The sequence below is a fragment of the Drosophila suzukii genome, chromosome 3 (genome assembly GCF_043229965.1).
Source record: "Drosophila suzukii chromosome 3, CBGP_Dsuzu_IsoJpt1.0, whole genome shotgun sequence".
Classification (NCBI taxonomy): domain Eukaryota; kingdom Metazoa; phylum Arthropoda; class Insecta; order Diptera; family Drosophilidae; genus Drosophila; species Drosophila suzukii.
In genome coordinates, this window is record NC_092082.1 from 6,726,799 (window position 1) to 6,744,848 (window position 18,050).

Here is an 18,050-nt window from a genome sequence, read left to right on the forward strand (position 1 = left end):
TGGGCTAGCAGCTAGCTAGCCGGGGGAAATTTACATTTTCCAAGCCACCGGGCCGCATTCTGGGCAAATGACCCTCGATGGTTACCTCTCTGGGCCCGGAAAATGGAAATGGCCAAATGGGTGGTGCCGAGTTGAGTGGTTCAGGGAACGCAATCAAACGCCGTCTATCGGGATTCCTTTTTTGTGGCTCGGCTTTTGGCAATTTTCATACACATGCGAGTGGGGCGCTATAGCGCGCGTTTCGCCATTTCGGGCCAACATATATCATTGTCTGGCCAGCCAGAAGGAAAACCCCCTCCCTAAAAAAATAACAAAAAGAAAACCAAAATTCGGGAATACCAAAAACTGACTCGAGGCGAGTCGAATTCAACCTGCCGCCATTTTCTGATTTATGATGCTATTTAGATTTCACGTGATTCGTTTTCAATGCGCGCTCTCGTCCACTGGCAAAGATAGAAAAAAATCGCGACCAATAAATCGCGAGTGGGGGTAGCAGAAAAAATGAAACTAGAAATGAATCTGAATGCTAAAAATTACAACACACAGCTGCGTGTGCATAAATCTCCCACCCAACAGTTTACAAAAGTTACAAAAAAATTGAGGGGTGAGGAAATATCTTTGAACCCATTCCAAATTCAATTCGTTGGAAATTCAATTTCTTTGCTTGGGATTATCAACTATATAAAGAAAATAAAAATGTAGATTATGAAACAAATAAAGACGCTTCGTAGATCCCAGAAATATATAACTCAGCTGGGAAACCATGAGTTTTTAGACTTATTCCTAAATTCAACAATATTTTTGTAATAACTTTGTAAAATGCTATCTTATTTTTTCTATGATTGTTAAAGGATTATATAAATGTCGATAATATTAATGTTATTCACTAATATTAAGGAGTAACTAAAGCCATTCCTCCTCATAAAACATAACAAATGATTTAATAAAGAAAATAGATATCATTAAACCCATTGAAAATTCAATTCGTTTCAAAATCAATTCCTTGGTGTAGGCTTATCAACTATTAAAAGCAAATGGCAACATGTTTAGCATGAAATTGGCTGAATCCAGGCAGCCAATTCCCTTTGCCACCCCCTCCAATTATGAGTTTGGCAATTCGATTTGCATACAATCGTCGGGCATGAATAATTGGGGAAATCCCCTCCCGATTCGCTCGTTTACTCATCAAGTTCATGAGCCTGCCCGATTGACTTTGAATATTAGCTGAATGTTACTGGACGGCCGGGGCACTACGGGGAGATATAGGGGCAGGGGAAGGCAGTACGGTGCCAGCTGTAATTGACATGCAAACGCATTTCCTGGCCTGTGATTTGATTTCCATGTTGTTGCTACGCATATGATTATTGCTCCGTGAGGGGCTGCCTCATGTAATTCATTTGATTAATTATAGTCCGACATCAGTTATTGCTCCCTATACTCTCGTGGGTGGGTAACTGCGTATATGTTAATACAAATTAATTAATCTTCGCAATGCTGCAGCGAGACTGAGATTGATTGCAGTCGCGAGATGGCAACATTTCGGCTAAGTTCCTTCTATAAGGGGGGACACGGATACCTTATGAAATAGCAGTTCGAAATATTAACATTCAGTATTTAGTAGAGTATTTAAAAAAAACAAGGAAATCCATAAGAATAAGGTTCTAAAAAATGTATTCTTTTGAACAAATACCTTTAATACATAAATAAATTTCCCATTTCCTTCCAGTAATCCCAAACTCTGATGACTTTAAAATAAAGCCCAAAAAACCTATGATACAAGCAAATCATAAAAAAAATCTCAACACGTGTTAAGTTAATACCTTTCGAAGAAAAACATATACCATCCACCAAATCCATGTCAACCCTCTTTCCCTAAAAAGTTTCCCTAATGGCCTTCACCCGCCGGCAGTCACAACAAAATCCCACGCGATTGTAAATTCTTTAAAACCGTTATCTCTTCGCTTAGATTTTGTAATTTTTTGGCGCATAATTTACATGAGCATTAAAAAGGACCGAACCTTATCCACCATTATACCAATGAATGATGAGGCGACGGCACGCGGCCGACCGCAAAAACAACGCCCATCGGTACCGCCCATCGCCCTTCCCATCCCACCCCCAACTTGCCAACAGACCAACTATTAAACGCTTAATGGCAATTTCATTTGGCATCATATCAGATATCGGTCGGATGTCCGATGTCGGCGGACAGTCCCAAGGCCACATGTTTGCCGTGATTACATGAGAGTTGACACGCCGCCTGGGTGGTGTGGACACGTGATCTGGTCACGTGTCGCCAATTCGCCCTCAGGCCCCGGCCAAAAAATTCTGGGCCAAGTTATAGCTAGCTAGATATACCCTTTCTTTGGAGAGTGTATAACTATTAATTCGAGGATCATCATTCTTAACGTTTTCAAAAAATGTTCTTAGACCTTATAATGTCTAGAATTGGTATAGAATACTTTATGTTTAAAGAAAATCGACTAAAATGAACAATATTATAAGTAATATTATATTAAACTTATGGAAAATATGGACTTAGGTAAATATTATAATTATAAACAATTCCAAAGAACCTTCTAACTTTAATTATCACTAGCTTTAAAGTGAAATTTAGGTATAATCTAGTCACACTTTTAACAGAAAATTAAAAACTTTTGGTCACACTGTTTATGAAAAATTTGTAAAATTATAATTTTAAAAGTAATATTTTTATTGGTGTTAATCCTTACGTCTCGCTTACTAGTTTAAATGTTAACATTTAATGTTACTTAGGTTTTTTTATATTGGTCAGAGTATTTTATCTTCGATGAGCAAAACTTTTCCAATTCACTTTGTTTTCATTTCGTAATGTAATCAAATTATGAAAATTATACGAGACCTTCAGTAAGTCAAGTTGGCAACAATTTTGACTGATTGTTTTTGCACGACCCCTCCTGAGGACGCCCGGTAAGGCAGCCAGCACCCCCTGGGTGCCCCCGCCGAGATTCACTTGAGGCAGCAACCCCTTTTTGGTGGGCGAGAGGTGTTCTTCGGATATGGTGGGCAAACAAATTATATTTAAAATCCCTGTCCCAGTGGGTCGCTTTCAGCCCTGTGGGTGTTGCCGCTTCCGTTTCAACGCTCAACCACTCAACCTGCCACGGATCCGGTTCCAATTGGATAACCGTTTGGTGCTCGGCCGGGCCCTTGAGTCATCATCATCATCTCCAATGAGTTTGGATTCTGGGTTCTGGGGTCTGGGTTCTGCGTTCTGGTTTCTGGACCACCCACGGGGCTTTGCGTATTACTTTCGAGAGGGCCTTAAACTCCGTCCTCTTCTGTTGGGGTTAAGCTTGTCTTTTCCCCCTCTTCAAATGACACATCACGAACTTTTTTAATTTGTTTATGATAATTTACGATTTATATAATAGGCAAGGACATGACAGCCAGTCATTTGTTATATAATGTTTCTAAAAAGGATAACAAATGGCTAAAATTGATAATGATAATGGCGACTCATTCAGAGGGAATTTTAATGTATTAATGTCTGTAAAATTCATTTTATAGAGTACTTGTTCAAGAATTTTTTAACAAAAATACTAACAAATATGATTTAGAAATTACGATTTATAATCCCAGCACATCAACTTACAATTGAGACATTACCATTTCCCAACTCAAGACCTTTCAAATTGAATCAACCTTTAGGGAGTCTTTCAATGACATTATTTGCCAATCAGCTGGAAGCAACCATTCTGAAAAGGTAAGAAAAATCCAAACTTAAATCAATCGTAAAATAGTAATAAATATTTATACCTAGGCCATTGATGGCGTAACACATGTAAAGATTATAAAAATGAATTTTTATTGTTGACCGAAGAACATCGGCAGGGCAACGGCTTGCCCTCTACCCTCTAGACTTCCCTGCTGGCGAATTTTTAAAATCAAAAATTGGCGATTATGCAAAAATACGAAACATCTTTATAGCCGGGGAAGAAAGAGGCAGAGGTGGCACACATGATTGGGATTCTGTCCTGAGTATGACATTTGTTTTATGCCCCGCTCAGGTTGCGGCAGCATAAAAACCGCAAAAGAAATCCGCAACAGAAGGCAACCGGAATTGGGCCTAAAAACACACGAGCCCAGTGAAACTGCCACGCGATAAAAGTTAAATATGCAAAGATGAAAATCTATAATTTTTTATTAGCCCTGATCCCCGTGCAAGTGCGTCTTTATGCGGCTTTTTTATGCCGCACTGGCTAATTCGCCCTTTTGGTCCAATTTGTTGCGGTTCTTTCCGCGACGCCTGGAAATTTTTGCAAAATGTTTACGACTTGCGATTTGCACGAATCATACCAATGTACTTAGGTATTTTTTTATAGTTTTACAATATGGCACCCAGTGGCGGCATCAAAATTGTATTTTCTCGTATTTCGTATTCAATTAAGGGTATATTTGTGAGGCTAAGGTGAGCTGCTTGTGGGGTTTATTAGGTTGGTAAGGAAAAACGTTCTTTGATTTCGTTTTGAAATTGAAAGGAAACCGTATTTTAGGGTATAAAATAATAATTAATGTGGTTTTTATAATCAGCGTAAAGTATTCTGTAAATACTACAATGTTTACTCTATGGAAATAAGCGCACAATAGAAAAAATAAATAAATTTTTAGCGAATATGCACTCTTAATATATTTCTGCAGAAAAATTACAGAACAACATGTTACCCTAAATTTTCTTAAGATCATTTATTTAAAAAAACTTGTATTTTAAATTGAAATTGCTAACACTTAACTTTATTTCTTTGCATACTCAACCAATTCTTCAGTGCCACAAAAATGCCCCAATATTACGGTCTCAACAGTGCCTAGGTCGACAGCAGCGCATGCAAGCACAGCAGCAGGATCTGTGGATATTGGGGGCCAGCCAGGAGAACCAGGCAGGATCCAGACAGGACTCACACCACGGACCGCAGCATGTTTCGGGGAATATCCCACAGCAGGAGGTACAGCAGGTAGCACAGCCACTCGAGCGCAGCCCACAGGGGCCACATGGTCCGCAGCAGGATCCCGAATTGCAGCAGGATCCAGAATTGCAACAGGATCCTGGCCTACGACACGATCCTCCCTCGCAGCGAGGTCCACTCTTACTATAGGAACTGGGAACTGGAACTCCGCATCCAAACCGTTGAACTTGTATGCACATGGTCCACAGGAATTGCGACGAGTCGTATGTAGGATCGTTGCAATAATGGAGCATTTACAAAGACTCGTATACAAAGAGATGTGGTAACGCCCCGATGAAGCTCTTTATTTTCCCTTTATAGAACCAGCGCTGATTGTTCAGGCCTAAATAGATTTCGAAATGGCTAATCGGGACATTTTTGGGCAGAATGTTGAGTTTATGACTTACATTAGACGTACAAACGAAAATAGATAACTTCGTCGGGTTGCTGGACAATTTTGACAATGAAAAGTTGATGGTTTTACTACTTTTATAGTAAGATCTGTGCCAGGTACGAAATTGCCAATAGTAAAGTTACTAAATATTAGTAAAATTACTAAACCTAGTAGCACTACTATAAAAAAAGTAACGAGTTTATAGAGTGTTACCCAAAATCGTTCTGTGTATGATCATTCCAAGAAATGGTTTTTAATATTTTAAAATAATGCCATATTGTTTAAATTTTTATACGAACCCCAATGGGTTTTTTTATACTTCCCCAACAACCCTCTCCTTTAGAAGACCACTTTAGTTAATGGCAAAGCGCATGAATGAAATCATAAATAAAAGTCGCAACTTTGATTTACTTGCGTTGACAATAGAACAACATTAAATTAAGTGCAGTAAACCGACCAAAAAAAGTACGAAGGATGAGGTCGAAGCTCAGAGGGGGAAGTGGAAGTGGATAACCCTATAGTATCCCCTGGGTCTAACGAAGCGTGAACTAATTGGGGATGGGTAAGTGGAAACTGCGCATTAGCCTCGCCTGCCAGTGGATGCAACCAAAGCGAAAGCACACAGATACTCAGCATACGCACCATTCCAAAGACGACAGGGAACAGGACAAACAATGATTCGAATCTGGCAATTGTAGCTAGAAATCGAAGCTCTCACTGAAACTAGGTGGAAGTCAAACAGAACCAACTAATGAATCCACATGGCAATTAGAACATCAGTTTGCGATATTTCAGGAACTAAGCAGGTCAAAAGAAACCAATGTTTGTAGGCCTTGAAGAGGTGAACAGTTCCATTTCTTAACAAAAGTTATTGTAGTAAATATATAGAAGTTCATTTACTTTAAAGATAGCTTATTAATAAATACATTTAGTTCACAAATCTTAAATTTAAGAAAGAACTTGCCAGAGTTGGGGCATTAAAATAACATTCGGAGCGACCCATAAACGCCGGCAATTAAAATCTTATTTTCGCTTATTACATTTTCACAGGTGTGTGCCACGCCCCCTTCCCCCCTGCTTCCAACCAATAAACACGTCTAAAAATTTTAGCCAAGAATTTGTCGCCTGCCTGGCCACCTGTTCCCATGAAAAAATTCGTTTTCTTTGCTCTTTTTCCGTTTTGGGTAATTGAATCATTTTAGCGCCATTTATTTTGTTCAGCATTGCAGAGGTTTGTGGGAATGGAAGGGAGTGGGGTTGGTCTCAGTACGCGTGACATTTGTAAAACAATTTCTATTTCGAAAATGAAACAAGCGCGGCCTGCTTGCGAGTGGGAGGAACATAAATAATAATGCGTTAAATTTATGCGTTGATTAATGTGAAGCAGTCAATCTCCACCAGCTTTTGGGCAATGGAGATGGGGATTTACCACCCAATTTTCGATGTTCTCAGGTGTGACCAGTTGGGAGGTGTGGAAAAGAAAGTCTTCAGTTCATATGAATACTTTATTGGGTGCGCAAAAGAATATTTTACATTTTCAATAAAATGTTTATTGAAATATTTCTTCATTTAAACACAATACATTGGATAGAGTCACTATTATAGAAATATATTTATTTCACAATTTAATAACATGGTTTATTTTGATAAGAAATACTATAAATTAATAAATATAATTTAAAAATGTATCCATATAATAAATGGTACTATATTTAAGTACATTTATCTCTAAAATCATTTGTGGTCACGCCGCCAAAGACCTTACTTGATTCATTTCTCCGCACAATGAGCTCTTAAACCAAAATCCCATCGAATTAATTGAATGAGATCCACTACCACCACCAAACTAGCAATCGGCTTTCCTTCAGTGCAAAATACGTAGGCATTTAGCGAAACGTTTATTTCATTATTACGCCTAGGGTAACCCGTCGAGGAAGACCCAAAAACACAGAGAGTCAAATTGAAAAAGTCAAAAAGTTATATTCCCCCTTCTGAAGGACATACAGAGGGTGGCGAACCACCCCAAAAATCATCGCAGGGGTGCTACATCGCATCATCGTCGAACTAAAAACCGGAACGGAAGCAGCACCAACAAAACCGTAGACAAAAGGCTGACACTTGTGTCCTCCGCCCAAACAAAATCACCCCTCAAATCACATGCATAAGGTTTTTAAGTTTTGTGCTTTGTCATACAAGTGCGTGGAGGACGATCTGCAGATACAGTTGTAAAGATATGGTAACAGGCGCGTAATGCGACAGCCTTTTGCAGGATGGCTGGGATGTTTGGGATGGTTGGAATTGTTAGGATGGTTGGGGAGCTGGGTTCCTTTCCGGATCGGTGGGTGGGTTATGCTGACATAACGCTACACATGTTTGGGCGTTGCCAGACGGAATCGGTTGCGGGTTGCGGTATCCCAGGTTGGCAGGGTATACCAACGAGGGTCGGTCTTAAGTTACTATAAAATGGATTATGTTTAAGTTCATGGTTGTAGCTTTCATTGTTAATGTATTACTTTTTTAGATGTTATAACAAGTTATTAAAAATTTAATTCTATTTTTTAATATCTGTTCCGAATTCTTGTCGATATGATGCGTCTCAACGTGAAACTTTCAAAATTATACAGCATTTTCTATATTAGTTATATCTCCTTACATGTATAAATCCCTTGGAACCATTTAAGCAATCAATACAGAGTTTAAACCAGTGAAACTACAGCTTTCCCATTTTTACCAAATATTCCTACTCTAGTGTTGATTAGTGATATGAATGGATTTTTGGCTCAAGTAACCATAAAAAGCTTACATAAAATGAAAGTACATTCTTCTTTATATTTTGTAAGGCCTTCATTTTAGCCCACAAAATTCCAATCCATCTGAAAATTAATATTTGGTAAATTGTAATTTTTTACTGCAAGAACTGCTGTTCCCACCCTATTTAGGCATCTCCCCACTCCCTTTGACAGACAAGTTTCAGCCAACCGGTCCTCCCCCAATTACCTCACCTCCTTACCATATTATGTGAACCATTTCTGTTGACATTGCCGCCTTGTTTACACGAATTCTGCGCCCAACACCCATGCCGGCGAGTGTTTAGATATCATTTTGCGCGAACAAAGGTCGGAAACGAGTACGAGGCACCGCCAACTAAATGCTGGGTAAATAGTTGCCGGGATAATTGGAACAGAGCTACGTGGAACATTTATTTACCTTCGTATATGATATTTGCACCATGCTGGAAAGGGGCCAGAAATCAATGCAGCAGTTCATCGAGACCTTGAGGAGAAATTTAATTAAAGAACAGGTGACAATGCCAATGGGAGGGCATGGCTGAGTTTCTTTCATTGGGCATCATAAATCAAAGTTCCAAGGGGAATGAAAATTCGAGAAGCAAGAGAAGTAGGATCCATCCCACCAACTGCTGCAAGTGTCAGCAACATGTGGCCAAAAGCAGAAAAAATTCCGAAAAATAAAATGAAAATATAAGGAAAAAACTAAAAAAACAAAACGCAGCAATCAAAAAATGTCGCCGACTTCTCTTCGTCTTTTTTCACTTTTGACATGGTCAAGTTTAATTGAAAAAATAATACAACAAAATTTGCTATAAAAAAAGCAAAAGGCAACTTTTAACCTCCGCAGCTGCTGCAGCCAAAGCTCATAATTAGAAAATCCACCAAAGAAAGAAAGAGCCAGCGAGTGAAATTAATTTATTCCTGTTTTTTGTATACTTTTAATTGAAATTTTCTTTATTTTTTTCCACCTCCCTTCGGCCGCTGCAGATAATTTTAATAACCGGAAGCGGAAAGATGGCCAAAGGATGCGAACGGTAATTGCCGTGGCCAAAGCGGATGATAAGCAAATGTGGAAAGCAGGAGCAAGGTGAAGCACGAGTCCACGAAAAGGGTTCTTTTTCCGGGTCTTTTATTAACAAATTTCACTTTATTTACGCCGCACGTTATGCCGTAATTAATAATCGGGCTGCACGGGCACTAAAATGCTGCAGTCCAGTTAATTAAATTTGACACAGTTCACGGTGCTTTTGCAACGATATGAGTGTGGCTCCTTTGGGTTAAATATTGGCTGAAAAGGGGTAAATCTGCGGTTGGTTATTCATGACGTTTATGGGTGGGATTTCCTTGATAATTGAGTAACGTTGTTAAAATCCAAAAAAACTAGGTATTTTAATTTAGGAATCAAACATATATAAATATATATATAAGAGCGATAGAGTATTGTAAATTATAGAATTTTATTTGACAACAAGGTTTTTCTCGATCCTGGCTTTTGAAAAGCTTTTTATTTTAGATCACAAAATATATTTAACATTATTTCTCCCTGGAAATCCAAATTGCATTGGCAATGGACAAGGTGAAAAGAACTTAATATCGTTAGAAAGCATCGGTCCTAACTTAAAAAAAAAATATATATATATATAACTAAATAAAATTCACTAATTTTCAAAATTTTTGAATAAAGGCGCCATCTATTTCAGATTTTAATTTGCTCCCTTTGAATTCGCCTCGCAGCGAATAACGTATTTCTGCGAATTCGCTCCGCTATAAATTTCAACATTTATGGGAAGCGACACCTAGTGCTGGCTTACGGAACATCTAACATTTTTGTTTACATGAGTTCTAAGCTGCAAGACCCATCAAATTGTTTGGTTGAAGGCGCCTTTATTCAAATATGCCTGTTCGATTTATCCGTACTTCCAATCGGTTTCAGAACGGGACCCCAAAACTGCACTTCTAGAATAAATAACTTGAGTTATTTAAGTCCGTTTTTGGCGTGGTATACTTCTATGAGTTTGTGGCTAAATTCTGTAATATTCTAAATTAAAATATTACTTCTAATCGAGGGTCTAAATTTTAACCCATTTTCATGTTCGATTTTTCCGTATTTCCAATGGGTTTCAGAATGGGACCCCAAAACTGGACTTCCAGATTCCATAAATTAGGTTACCTTAGTCCGATTTTGAAAAGGAATACCTCTATGAGTTTGTGGAGGAATTCTCTAATGTTCAACATTAAAATATTACTTCTAAGCAAGGGTCCAAATTTTAACCCATTTTCATGTTCGATTTTTCCGCATTTCCAATGGGTTTCAGAATGGGACCCAAAAACTGAATTTCTAGATTTCATATCTTTAGTTATTGTAGTCCGATTTTGAAGTGACATACCTCTATGAGTTTGTGGAGGAATTCTCTAATGGTCTACATTAAAGTATTACTTCTCAAGGAGGGTCCAAATTTTAACCCATTTTCATGTTCGTTTTTTCCGTATTTCCAATGGGTTTTAGAATGGGACCCCAAAACTGCATTTCTAGATTCCATAACTTAAGTTACTTTTGTCCGATTTTAAAGTGGGATGCCTCTATGAGTTTGTGGAGGAATTCTCTAATAGTCTGCATTAAAATATTACTTCTAAACGAGGGTCCAAAATTTAACCCATTTTCATGTTCGATTTTTCCGTATTTCCAATGGGTTTCAGAATGGGACCCCAAAACTGCACTTCTAGATTCCATAACTTGAGTTACTTTTGTCCGATTTTGAAGTGGGATACCTCTATGAGTTTGTGGAGGAATTCTCTAATATTCTACATTAAAATATTACTTCTAAAGGAGGGTCCAAATTTTAACCCATTTTCATGTTCGCTTTTTCCGTATTTCCAATGGGTTTCAGAATGGGACCCCAAAACTGCACTTCTAGATTCCATAACTTGAGTTACTTTTGTCCGATTTTGAAGTGGGATACCTCTATGAGTTTGTGGAGGAATTCTCTAATATTCTACATTAAAATATTACTTCTAAAGGAGGGTCCAAATTTTAACCCATTTTCATGTTCGCTTTTTCCGTATTTCCAATGGGTTTCAGAATGGGACCCCAAAACTGCACTTCTAGATTCCATAACTTGAGTTACTTTTGTCCGATTTTGAAGTGGGATACCTCTATGAGTTTGTGGAGGAATTCTCTAATATTCTACATTAAAATATTACTTCTAAACGAGGGTCCAAATTTTAACCCATTTTCATGTTCGCTTTTTCCGTATTTCCAATGGGTTTTAGAATGGGACCCCAAAACTGCATTTCTAGATTCCATAACTTGAGTTACTTTTGTCCGATTTTGAAGTGGGATACCTCTATGAGTTTGTGGAGGAGTTCTCTAATGTTCATCATTAAAATATTACTTCTAAACGAGGGTCCAAAATTTAACCCATTTTCATGTTCGATTTTTCCGTATTTCCAATGGGTTTCAGAATGGGACCCCAAAACTGCACTTCTAGATTCCATAACTTGAGTTACTTTTGTCCGATTTTGAAGTGGGATACCTCTATGAGTTTGTGGAGGAATTCTCTAATATTCTACATTAAAATATTACTTCTAAAGGAGGGTCCAAATTTTAACCCATTTTCATGTTCGCTTTTTCCGTATTTCCAATGGGTTTCAGAATGGGACCCCAAAACTGCACTTCTAGATTCCATAACTTGAGTTACTTTTGTCCGATTTTGAAGTGGGATACCTCTATGAGTTTGTGGAGGAATTCTCTAATATTCTACATTAAAATATTACTTCTAAAGGAGGGTCCAAATTTTAACCCATTTTCATGTTCGCTTTTTCCGTATTTCCAATGGGTTTCAGAATGGGACCCCAAAACTGCACTTCTAGATTCCATAACTTGAGTTACTTTTGTCCGATTTTGAAGTGGGATACCTCTATGAGTTTGTGGAGGAATTCTCTAATATTCTACATTAAAATATTACTTCTAAACGAGGGTCCAAATTTTAACCCATTTTCATGTTCGCTTTTTCCGTATTTCCAATGGGTTTTAGAATGGGACCCCAAAACAGCACTTCTAGATTCCATAACTTGAGTTACTTTTGTCCGATTTTGAAGTGGGATACCTCTATGAGTTTGTGGAGGAATTCTCTAATATTCTACATTAAAATATTACTTCTAAAGGAGGGTCCAAATTTTAACCCATTTTCATGTTCGCTTTTTCCGTATTTCCAATGGGTTTCAGAATGGGACCCCAAAACTGCACTTCTAGATTCCATAACTTAAGTTACTTTTGTCCGATTTTGAAGTGGGATACCTCTATGAGTTTGTGGTGGAATTCTTTAATTTTCAACATTAAAATATTACTTCTAAACGAGGGTCCAATTTTTAACCCATTTTCATGTTCGATTTTTTCGAATTTCCTATGGCAGAAATGTATTAATTTTTGATTAAAATTATTTATTGTAAATTAGTTATCCAATTAGAATGGAAATCATTTTTATAAACATTTTGAGGATCACATATAACTGAATACAATTTGAAACATACAGAATGTTAAAAATTTAGCAAATAGTCTAGACAGAAACTGACCAATCACAGGTGTTTCAAGCACTTTTATATTTTTAGGAATCTGGTTTGTTTTCGTACTTCTGCATTACATCGCGCGCCAGTTTAAGCTCCGCCAGCAGAGCCTTCGCTTGGGCGCGATCTATGTTGACAACGTGAGTGGTGTCCTTTGGCAGGCCATCGACCAGTTCTTGCGAGATTTTCAGTTCCAAGGTGGTATAATTCGGAGGCGTTTGTCCAGGCGAGGTTATATCGCGAACGCTTTCCAGTTCGTTAACTGAAGAGTAAAAAGGTTTTAAATAAAGTAAACGATTGTGATGGCACCACCCACTTTTGAATGCCTTATCTTTTAGTGTTTGGCGAATGGCAGCGGAATGCTTTTGTAGGACTCTGCACATGGCTGCAGCATGATCCTTGGGCAGTCCCAATTGCTGAATCTCCTCTCCAAAAATGCTTTCGGTGCAGCTATAGCGAGCTGCGTTGTTCAGCATAAAATGGATGCAGGCCACGGCGGTTTTACCCTCATTAGTAAGTGTGGATGTCAGCGATTTTATTTTAGATTCCTAAAAAATATCAGTTATTTTTGTTTTCGAAAATACAATAACATTTATATACCTCAAATGTCTGTCCACAAATCCTCAGGGCCACCAGATCGCTGAGTTGTTCCAAGTTTTCAATGGTCAAGTTGGATAGTGTGGATATGATCTCAGCTAGGACCCAGTCGGGGCAATCGCCCTCGCCACAGAAGCGGAATTTCTGCAAAGGTCAAATAAAATTTAGGTAATTAGTTAAAGTTATTTCTATTTTCAGTTCTAGAGCACACGCCCACAGCCAAATTGTACCATCACGTTTTCAAGTAAATTAAAGAACAGAACGCTTCAATAAGTGGGCTTCAAATGAAGAGCTCTTAGGAGAACCATAAAGGAAGTGTCGTGGGAGTTTAGGAATACCCTTGAAAAATAAGGAATTTGAGTGGATATTATAGAACCGCATTTAAATACGCTATGCCTTCAATAATATGCACTTTTGCTACTCAGAAAATAATTTTACAATATAAATTATAGTTATATGGCAGGCGCAATAATTTCAATGTTTGAAACCGTATTTCCTACAACAGGACGACTAGACAGCTATTTGGCCCAATTTGGGTCAACATTACGAGACTCACGCGAGCTGCGAACTAATGATACCCTTTAGGGATAACACTGGATAACCAAGAACTCCCACGACAGCCACATCGTCGCGTCAAGGAAAGGAAAAGTCGACGATATTTGCATATGATTAATTTCATACGCTTGCCTGCTAATCAGCGAGCAATTTGTACAAGTGGCGAGCGCAAAAAAGGGGTGGGTGAAAACTTTGGGGGTTGGGCACCCTTTCCGGGAGCAAGTTTCCCCATATAAGGAAGGCCCGTTTGGGGAGCTCGTCTCAGTTTCAAGTGCACGTCACGTTTATCTCTGGGCAGGATTAATAAACTCAAGTTCGGGTTGGGGAAAAGCGAGCTAAGCGAGTGAAAATTTATGACACTTGTTGCCATTGTCTGGGGGGAAAAGTGCGGGGGAAAGTGGAGAAACGTAGGGACGCTTATTAATACGCACTCGTATTTATTTAGCGACGTGTGTAACGGCTTAGAAAATGCGAACGACAAACGTTTTATAATTATTTTATGGACTTCAAAGTGGGTGGGTGGTGGTGTAGGTGATGGTGGCAGTGGCTTTGCGGATCGAGTGGCTATATAAGCAGCCTTCCAGGACGCCCAACATCGCAGTTGGCCGAGAGGACTAAGACGGCTTAAACCGCTAGTGAAGATGGCAAAGATAGTACTGTGCCTGGTGTTCCTGGCCCTTAGCCGTGCGATCTATGGCGCTAGTCTTCCGTCGCCAATTTCTGGACAGGATTCGGAGCTGGCCACCTGTGAGCTGCAGCTTTCCAAGTATCGCCGGTTCATCCTGCAGGCGATCCTAAGTTTCGAGGACGTGTGCGATGCTTACAATGCGAGACCTGGTGGCCAGGATGGGGACTCCGAGGGCTGGCTCTTCCGGCATTACTCTCCACCACCAACCTCGCAGCGTGGCGAGATCTGGGCCTTCTTCCGCCTCCTAATGGCTCAGTTTGGGGACGCGGAGTTCTCATCCATAATCCGGGATGCGGTCATCGAAAGGTGTCGCATCAAATCCCAGTTGCAGCGCGACGAGAAGCGGAACTCCGTGGTGCTGGGCAAGAAGCAGCGGTTCCACTCGTGGGGCGGCAAGAGGTCCCCGGAACCACCGATTCTTCCGGATTACTAAAACTCCCCATCGCAGCGTTTTCCTCCCCTTGAAATGTGTGAACAGCCAAAAGTTGAAGTCCTCTTAATAATATCAGTGTCTAAATAAACCCGAAGATTGCAAACCGAGCAGCGGCTAAATTGGCGTTTTACTGGGTTTACTTATGGAACATACCATGTTGCCACTGTCCTTATTTTTTGGGGATTTTCTAAGCTAAGTTATTAATTATTTTTTGCTTGTTTTGATTTCGCTCTAGAGATGGGGCAAAATCGATTTGAACAACGATGCCTTCGATTTCCGCAACTATCGATGGTTCTACATTCTCTACATCTTTCAAGTTATTTAACATGGAAAATGTAAAGTAAGATGTGTGTAGAGCAATTTGGCGCCAATTGAATTCATATTTAAATTCGATATGAGGCCAAAAGGGATCGAACTGATAAAATGGCCACTAAAAATAGTACAAATTTTATTAAACCTATTTTTTTGTATAAGCAGTCGTTTTTTTATAATATAATTCATTTTTAGAAAAATTTTTTTAAATTTATTTTTTACCAGATTAAAGATACGGAAAATTTGTTTTTAGAAGTTTATAGAAAGAACAAGTTTGAATAGCGGAAAATCGAAGAAAAATATCCATTTTTGTATCTTCTTACAAAACATTAGTTTAAGCGAAGTGTTTTTGTAGGCACCATTGTGATTGCTTTATCCTTGAAAGCTGTAATATCCTTTAATATCCTATACGTTAACTAATTCACAATTGCTAGACATTGTTTTCAACAATGTATTATAGGTACTACGTTTTTGCCATTTCAAAATAGGAATGCCGTATCAAAAGTTGCTGCATAATGTGTTTGTGCCAGCATTCTGTCTGTCATGGCCCACTATCTAAACACATTTGCGATGCTTATCGGGCGATCGGGACCCGAACGCCCACCAAAACACACCCCTTTGAACCCCACATGGGACCCACCTGCACCGCCCTATCGCCACGATTCAAAATAAAGCCGATCTTGACAGTTTTTGGAGCAACATTCGAGGCCTTCTAGGCAGAGTCCGGCGGCTACTGTAATCCCAGATTGGAGATGGGGGCACAACAGACCCATAAACCTTGTCTCTATAAATACAAACTAGGCGCAAAAGGAGGGTGTGTGTCCGTGCAGGCGGCACTAATTATAATTATCTCATCTGTCTCGGGCTCTGGGCCTTTTTGCCATAGCTGGACACGCTGAAAACAAATGTTAACTAATCGCCCCCGGCCTGCCCAGAAATCTAAATTCGAAATCGTTAAATTGACTGATAGTGATGATACTATATGCCCGGGAATCCGAGCAACGTGAGCGACTTTTTCCAGCCTGTTTGACAGCGGCGCCAGCGGCAAACCTAAGTCCCGATTAGGGCCTGGAAACCCGGGGCGTGATCGGTGGCCGTTCAATAACAGAATCCGGAAGGCAAAGTTCCATCTAAAAATATACCCTAGGATTCGGTAAGCCCTGGGGAATCTATTTAAGGCCCTTGATCGATGATCTTCTGACCCCCCAAGCGGAACTAGACCTGATCACAAACGATCAGTCGATCAGCAGGTGGTTGGAGGTATATGATCATTTCAGGTTTTAGTTATGTGGTAGTCCGAAGTTTTTCCTTGAGCATCTCTTATCTTATAAAAGACTGGAATTTTTAATTGGCTTCTATGGCATTATTAATTAATATTAATAATTCGACAGATTTAGACCACCAACACAGCTGCCAAAGTTTATCAGCAAAAGCAATTTAACGAAATGTTCAAAACAAAAAATAAAAAAGAAATTAAATTATTGAACTTCATTAACTTTTAAACAAAATAAGTTTAATATAAAATATTTTTTTAATCTGTAACATTGTTTCTTCTATTATTTTATAAACAATTTAAAGTAAGCCATACGGGTTCCCAATGATTGTATAAAAATTTCAAAGCCGGACTTCCCCACTTATGTATGTACGCATGGGGCTCAGTTTCGTATGCATTATTCATTATTAAATTTATTAATTGACCTTACCCCTGGGCTCACACCTCTGCCCCTTCCATTTGCACCATCTTCCCCAATAACGATGAAGAAACTAGGCCATCGCAGCATATATTTTCATAGAGGTGATAACAGACAATCGGGCTGATTAAACCTTGTCCGGGGTTCTCGAGGACAACCAACGAAAAGTAAAACAAAAAGAATACAGATTTAAAATTTAGTCATTGAACTTAACATTGAAGAGAAGGCAGGATTCTTATTTGTGTTTTTAGTTGGGCGCACGACCGGCTGGCAACAACAATTTAATCTCTTTTCACAGCGCCAGAAAACAAATTTGTTCTTTGTCAACGACCGATTATAAAAGCTAATGGTTGTTGGTAAAAACAAGAGGAACAAAATTTAAGACTGAAGAACATTTCCAGCCACCGTTTAATTACTCCTACACATAGAAAAAATGTTGGCCAAACGGAGGTAACAAATTTTGTGAATTATATTTTTATTTTAAATTTTTTATATTTGTAATTTTATATTTTTAATCTATTAGAAATAATAGCAAATAAATAGAATTCAAATATTTTTAAAATTGTACTGATTTATAATCAACTGTGGGAGGGATAAAGCTTATATAGTTTTTGTTCTTTCTTCTGACAAAAGTATCAAATATTTTTCTATCTGTAGCCAGGTGTCGTTTCCCGAAATCCTGTGTAGGCGTTGAAAAATTTTCGCAACAAGCAGCCAAAGTATAGGAAAATCAACTTAGCGGAAAGTTTATTTTTTGTTTGTTTTTGATTAATTTACAATCCACTTGATTAGTGGGCGTTAACTGATCAGATAAGGTTTGCAGTCATTATCGCCGGAAATATTTGCTTCACTTTTGTTGTACCCCTTGCCAATTTCCTAATAACTCTCCAATCAACCAGTTATAAAGGTTTATGTCCTAGCCAGTCTATAAATTAATCCTGACCAAGTATTTTCTTTTGCATGTCACTTAGCTTTGCACGTGTCTTCTATAGAGACGCCCATAATTAGACTCCTTGGACTGACGTAAAATACTACAAAATACACAC

The 18,050-nt window shown here is 38.7% G+C and overlaps 3 protein-coding genes across 4 annotated transcripts; 1 reads left to right on the forward strand and 2 right to left on the reverse strand.

Moving 5' to 3' along the window:
• Window positions 1-4,775: 4,775 nt before the first annotated feature.
• Window positions 4,776-5,421, reverse strand: LOC108012745 (keratin-associated protein 5-1). The gene has a single exon (XM_070996621.1). The coding sequence runs from the start codon at window positions 5,234-5,236 to the stop codon at window positions 4,835-4,837; it is 402 nt and encodes a 133-aa protein (XP_070852722.1). The 5' UTR covers window positions 5,237-5,421; the 3' UTR covers window positions 4,776-4,834.
• Window positions 5,422-12,584: 7,163 nt separating this feature from the next.
• LOC108012448 (COMM domain-containing protein 4) lies at window positions 12,585-17,109 on the reverse strand. Of its 2 annotated transcripts, none has more exons than XM_065865007.2 (4): window positions 17,017-17,109; window positions 13,329-13,469; window positions 13,045-13,276; window positions 12,585-12,990 (listed from the first exon to the last, which is right to left on the reverse strand). In XM_065865007.2, the coding sequence occupies exons 1-4, from the start codon at window positions 17,092-17,094 to the stop codon at window positions 12,770-12,772; spliced, it is 672 nt and encodes a 223-aa protein (XP_065721079.2). In that variant the 5' UTR covers window positions 17,095-17,109; the 3' UTR covers window positions 12,585-12,769. The 2 variants fall into 2 exon arrangements, with proteins under 2 accessions (XP_065721079.2, XP_016933306.2); XM_017077817.4 differs by lacking the exon at window positions 17,017-17,109 and adding an exon at window positions 15,155-15,283.
• On the forward strand, window positions 14,319-15,108 carry Lk (Leucokinin). Its single transcript, XM_017077818.4, has one exon. It carries the CDS (start codon window positions 14,522-14,524, stop codon window positions 14,999-15,001), a length of 480 nt encoding a protein of 159 aa, XP_016933307.3. The 5' UTR covers window positions 14,319-14,521; the 3' UTR covers window positions 15,002-15,108.
• Window positions 17,110-18,050: the final 941 nt, after the last annotated feature.